This window comes from Danio rerio, chromosome 12 (genome assembly GCF_049306965.1).
Source record: "Danio rerio strain Tuebingen ecotype United States chromosome 12, GRCz12tu, whole genome shotgun sequence".
Classification (NCBI taxonomy): domain Eukaryota; kingdom Metazoa; phylum Chordata; class Actinopteri; order Cypriniformes; family Danionidae; genus Danio; species Danio rerio.
Window position 1 is genome coordinate 20,743,025 of NC_133187.1, and position 6,037 is coordinate 20,749,061.

Below are 6,037 nucleotides of genomic sequence, written 5' to 3' on the forward strand. Positions count from 1 at the left end.
TGAAAATAGCATAATCAATTAAACAAATTTAATCACTTTATCTTTCTTTTTCCCTCATAGAAGTTAAATAAGTTGCATTTAAGAGTGGCAGACAAAACACACAATAAAAAAGTAAGTCGTGTATATTTAAAGGCAATGCCTAATGTTTGTAAAACTGTTGTGTACGACAGTTCTAAAAGCTTATTAAACAACATAATTTTAAAGATGGACTTTCACTTGGATGATTGCACAATAATTAAATCAACATTTGCGATGGTGTAAGATGAGATCTGTTCACTGGTTAGTCTATCATTTTAAATCACATCATCTGTTGAGGTAAAAAAAAAAAAAGAGTACCATTACTTTTTTGATGTGCATCAAGGAATGTTTTTAACTTAAAAAAATGATCGGACACAATTAAGAGTATACATTTGAATTTTTTAATGCAATATCCTAAAATGAGAATAAATGAATAAAGATAACTATGTCAATCAGCGCTGCAATGATTGCGTATTGAGACTCTCTGCATTATGTGGTCCTATGAACTGTCTTTTGTAGACAACCAAACTTTTTGGGGCAAATTGAATTAGTTACTGTAAAAACTGTATTGTAATATCACAGATTTTAAATGATCAACTTATTTTGTCGAAAAGAAAATTGCAGTAACACTTTAAAATAATGGTCCATTAGTTAATGTATTTTTACTAACAAGAACAAGCTACTAGTAATACATTTATTATGTTTTTAGCTATCTTTGTTAACCTTATAATGTTCATGTTAGTTCTTATTAACTCATGGTGCATTAACAAATGTTCACAGGAACAACTTTGGATTTAAATAATGCATTAGTTAATGTTGAACTATGAATATAAAAAAGCTTTAGAAGATTATTCATACTTATTTAATGTTAGTAAATACATGAACTAACATTTACTAATGGACCAGCATTCTAAAGTGTTACCAATTTTTTTTTTTTTTGCTTCTCATCTGCAGTTGCTGTAGAACAGCTCAACATCTTATAGTCAGTAAAAACTGTCAATTTCAGTTGTGGTTAAACAGGGCTTGTCAGATAATAGAGAAAAATTACCACCAGGTGCTAGATTGACACAATTAACATAGCTATTTGAAAGTGTTTGAATCCAGTTCAGTGTTTTTCTTTAAAAAGCTCATTATGTTTTCTAATACTCTGCTTCATAATAAATGTAACTCACAAAATGTTTTAAAAACGGCTTTTATTTGTGTTATAGGTATGCCCACCCGGAATCTGTGCGCGCAGATTTCCGCAGATTTTTAGCCCATCATTAATTCTGTTTATTCACTTGAGTAAATGTGTGTAAATCTATATTTATCCAGTTTTTAGATTAATTACAGTAATATTATTGACTTGTGTGAAAATGTTCATCTGATTTATGTACAATGCAGTTTGTACAGATTTATTTCCTTTCTTTTACTAGATATATTATATGAGAGACTTGCTTTACTTACCAAATAAAGTGGATCTTATTGGATAAGCATTTTAAACATTAAATCAAAGTTTATAAGATGTTATTTTTTATTTCATATATTAAGGTTTTAGTTATGATACTCCCAAATTATTTCTGCAGAAATCCTTTTTCTGAAAGTAGCAAAAAACGTCCGCAGTTTCCGTCTGGCCCTAGTTATAGGACAAAGTTGAAAAGGACTAAGCAGTGACATTGAAATTTAGAAATTGTTGTTGACTAATTTATTTTGAAATAAAATAAATGTAAGATTTGTAGTAATTTCAACCACTACTACTACACTGTAAAAATGTATTGACAAAAAGTCAAGACAACAATTGTTTTCTGTTGCTTTAACTTATTTTAATAAGCTAATGAAGTTTCAACTACAGTTACATAAGTTTACCTTGACATATTTAGTCAGTTTGATTGATGTAAGTTGAGATGACTAGAAAAGTTAATTTGATTCAACTAAAACATTTAAGGCAGAAAGAATTATTTTTACAGCGTTTGAATGTTAAAGAGACATTTCACCCCAAAACTACTATTTATTTATTATTTACTCATCCTCTAATAGTTCCAAATCTTTATGAGTTTCTTCTGTTGAACTGAAAATAATAGTAAAGAAGACTGGAAACTTGTAACTATTGACATCCAACAAATACTAAAGAAGTCAATGTTTAAAGGTTTCCAACTTTCTTCAGAATATCTTCTTTTCTGTTCAACAGAAGAAAGAAACTCAAAGACTAAGTTGGAACCGCTGGGTTTTTAATGAACAATCCCTTCAAAATTGTACTAACTTTTTTACTTCTTCTTTTCTACACCCCATCATGCCTTTGTCATTAGTAAAGAATGTTTCTAAATTTCCCCGCATTGTGTAAAATGCTGCTAGCATACGTCACCATCTTTAAAGTTGATCTCAGAATCAGATTCAACAGCTCTCATCACTGCAGGCTTCACAAAATTGATACTCCAGGGCGACACGTCGTCATCCAGCAAAACGACATTTATCAGAAGAGTTCCATTCAAGCAAGACTCTTTCATCAAGAGACTCTGCTTGAGGAATGCCCACGAGAAACACACAAACAACCAGATACGATAATCCATGCTCAAATGTCAAAAAGACAAAAGTCAGCAAAGCGTTTGGTCAAGACTGAATTACATTCCAAAGTGTTTGTTAATAGCAGTCTGCAGTCCATTTTATTTGTTCTTAAGTTATATCCCGCACTTTTGACATGTGTATCTCGAAAATATCCTGAAAATGCAAAAGCTGGTCGTTGTATTCGAGCAGACAGAAAGACAGACGCACTTTCACACTGATCGCTCTCCTCTCACCTGAGTGTGTTAATGAACAACACGATCAGTGGTCGTGTCTCAAAACCTACTGAGCCGCCTATATAGACAGCATTTACAGGCATCTTAGTCTTTTTTATGTCCTGGTGGCTCATAATGCCAGCTCACAATCAAAGTCATCAGTTAAGCCTACTGTTCACAATAAAGGAGCTTGTTTACATATATTTCTATATAAGTAAGTAATTAAATTTATGGCAAAGCAGCTAAAGCAGAAGCTCTCAGGATCTATTAAACACTAATGTACATGATTAGGATGGTGAGAAGAGGAGTGAAGGACAAAGGTCGAGTCATAAAACCATCGTCCCGTGATAAATGAATCCGTCATAAAAGCCGTCAAAATGAAGCACGTCCTGTTTGTTTTCCCAGGTCAGGTGAGAGGAGAAAAATACATAAATTAATCTAATGACATGATTTATTGTGCATAAGTATATTATTTTGAAATTTGAATAGTGCATTATAAGTGTATTGATTTAAAGTTTTACTGAATTTTATATATTTTATTTATAAATACCATTTTTGTGTATTTTTATTGGTGCCCAGTGATACTACCAATATACACTCACCGGCCACTTTATTAGGTACACCGTTCTACTACTGAGTTGGACCCCATATTGCCTTTAGAACTGCTTTAATCCTTTGTGGCATAAATTCATCAAGCTACTGGAAATATTCCTCAGAGATTTTGACATGTTGACATGTTAGCATCATGCAGTCACTGCAGATTTGTCGGCTTCACAGCCATGATGCCAATCTCTCTTTCTGCCAGATCACAAACGTGCTTTATTGAATTGAGTTCTGGAGACTGTGGAGGCCATTTGAAGACAGTGAACTCATTGCCAGGTTCAAGAAACCAGTCTGAGTTCATTTGCGCTTTATGACATGGTGCGTTATCCTGCTAGAAGTAGCCATCAGAAGATGAATGCACTGTGGTCGTAAAGAGATGGACATGGTCAGCAACAATACTCAGGTAGGCTGTGGTGCTGACACGATGCTCAATTGGTACTAACGTGCCCAAAATATGCCAAGAAAATATCCCCCACACCATTACACCAGCACCAGCCTGAACTGTTATTACAAGGCAGTATGGATCCAAGCTTTCATGTTGTTGACGCCATGACCCTACTATCCGACCCTATCATCCGAATGTGGCAGCAGAAATCAAATCTCATCAGATCAGGCAACGTTTTTCCAATCTTCTATTGTCCAGTTTTGGTGACCCTGTGTGAATTGTAGCCTCAATTTCCTGTTCTTAGCTGACCGGAGTGTTACCCGGTGTGGTCTTCTGCTGGTGTAGCCCACCCGCTTCTAAGTTGGACGAGTTGTGCATTCAGACATGCTCTTCTGCATACCTCAGTTGTAACAAGTGCTTAATTCAATTACTGTTGCCTTTCAATCAGCTTGAATCAGTCTGGCCATTCTCCTGTCACCTTTGACATCAACAAGGCATTTGCACCCACAGAACCGCGCTCACAGGACATATATATATTTTTTGGGACCATTTTCTTTAAACCCCAGTGATGGTTGTGCATGAAAATCCAAGTAGATCAGTAGTTTCTGAAATAACCAGCCCATCTGGCACCAGCAACCATACCATGTTCAAAGTCACTTAAATTACCTTTCTTTCTCATTCTGATGCTCGGATTCAACTGCAGCAGATCATCTTGACCATGTCCACATGCCTAAATGTATTGAGTTGCTACCATAGGATTGGCTGATAAGAAATTTGTGTTAATGAGCAGTTGGAAAGGTGTATCTAATAAAGTGGACAGTGAGTGTATATGTTTTGGTTCTTTTTTTTTTTTGTTAGTTGGTTGTCTGTTAAAACTTTTACAATCTGTATTCTCTTGTAAAATTTAATTAAAAAACTATAACTATGCTTATTGTGTTGTGCTTAGATATTTCCTTCCCAACACGTTTATATTACCTAGTGCTTCCCCTCAGTAATGATTTACCCAATCAAACAAAAGATTTGCCAGTTCATATATTTATGGTTCAGTTTCATTTATAGCTTCTGAGAAAAAGGTAAATCTTACTTGAATCTGAGCCAAGACACGTCAGCAGACACCATAAGTCATTTTCAATCATGTTTTTCGATCATACCACACTGTAAAAAATTAAATGAACCATAAGTTATGATAACATGTTTTTATGTTAACTTACTTTCCTATTAAACCTTTTCAGTTGTATTTCTAACGTCATTTTAATGTTATACAAGCTGTTTTAAGTCTGTTTATTGTAATTTAAGTTCAAATGACTCAAGGCTAATATGATTTATAATTTCAAGCAATGAAATTACCTATAGCTGGCGTGTGCGTACATAAATGTTTGATTATATACAGTGATAAAAAAAAGTAATTGTTTTTTGTAGAAGTGTCCCATAACCAATTTCTGGTTTATGAGCTGAAAGAGCAATATAAAATGGATGATAAAAGTGTCAATGTGTAAATAAAAATTTATGTTTTTACTGCGTGCGGTTTAATGTTTTCCACTCTCAGGGTTGAACTGTTTCACATGTACTGGAGTTGACTGAATGCATCACACGTTACGAAATATCTGCCCTTTTATATAAATATATATATTTATTTATAAATTTATATGTGCAATCTCTAGTTTACCTGGTGCTGTGCTCTATCTAGTGGTCATACACACGTCACTCACTAAACACAAACCGCACCCTTCGTTTCAAGTCACTTCCAATAGATGGCGCTACACCACAGCCAAACAATGAATGGCTGTGTTTTGATATATTACCTTCACATTTGTGAAAGTGTAACATTGAAACTAAACAATTTTGAAGTATTTGACTTTGGCTAATTGAGTATTATTTGTTTCTTTAGTTCTGCTGAATCATGAACACTCACGGCTGAAGGACTTCATCAAATTTCATGCTTCCACAGAAAAAAATAGTCCCAGACAGAGACAGTAATCACTGAAATGTTCTAGATGCTACATACCTCATTTGATGGAACTCAGATAAAAACACAAACTAAAACTGTATGATATTTGCTCACACGTACATTGGCTTATATGTTGATCATGAGAAAATTAGTTTCATACTTGACAGTAGTAGTAGTAGACAGTAGTAGTTTGCTTGCCTGTAAAACTCGTTAAACAGTGTAACATTAATTGTATTAACATACCATACCTGAAAATATCGGTATTATTTCCTCTTCACTTCAGGAACTGAATGCTCTGGGTACACGTGCTGAGCACAAAGATCTTTGATT

The 6,037-nt window shown here is 34.1% G+C and overlaps 1 protein-coding gene across 5 annotated transcripts in view; it reads right to left on the bottom strand.

Annotated features, from left to right (window-relative positions):
* The window catches only part of gucy2cb (guanylate cyclase 2Cb), a 37,344-nt gene extending 31,307 nt beyond the window's left edge, over positions 1–6,037 (bottom strand). The window contains exons 1-3 of one of the 5 annotated variants that reach the window (XM_073918372.1): positions 5,956–6,037; positions 4,844–4,914; positions 2,360–2,510 (exon numbers count right to left, since the gene is read on the bottom strand). In XM_073918372.1, the coding sequence (XP_073774473.1) occupies positions 2,360–2,501 (142 nt within the window). In that variant the 5' untranslated portion in view covers positions 2,502–2,510; positions 4,844–4,914; positions 5,956–6,037. Of the gene's footprint in view, positions 1–2,359; positions 3,161–4,843; positions 4,915–5,867 lie in introns of those variants that run through there. The other 4 variants (XM_073918373.1, XM_073918374.1, XM_073918375.1 and 1 more) reach the window with 4 other exon arrangements.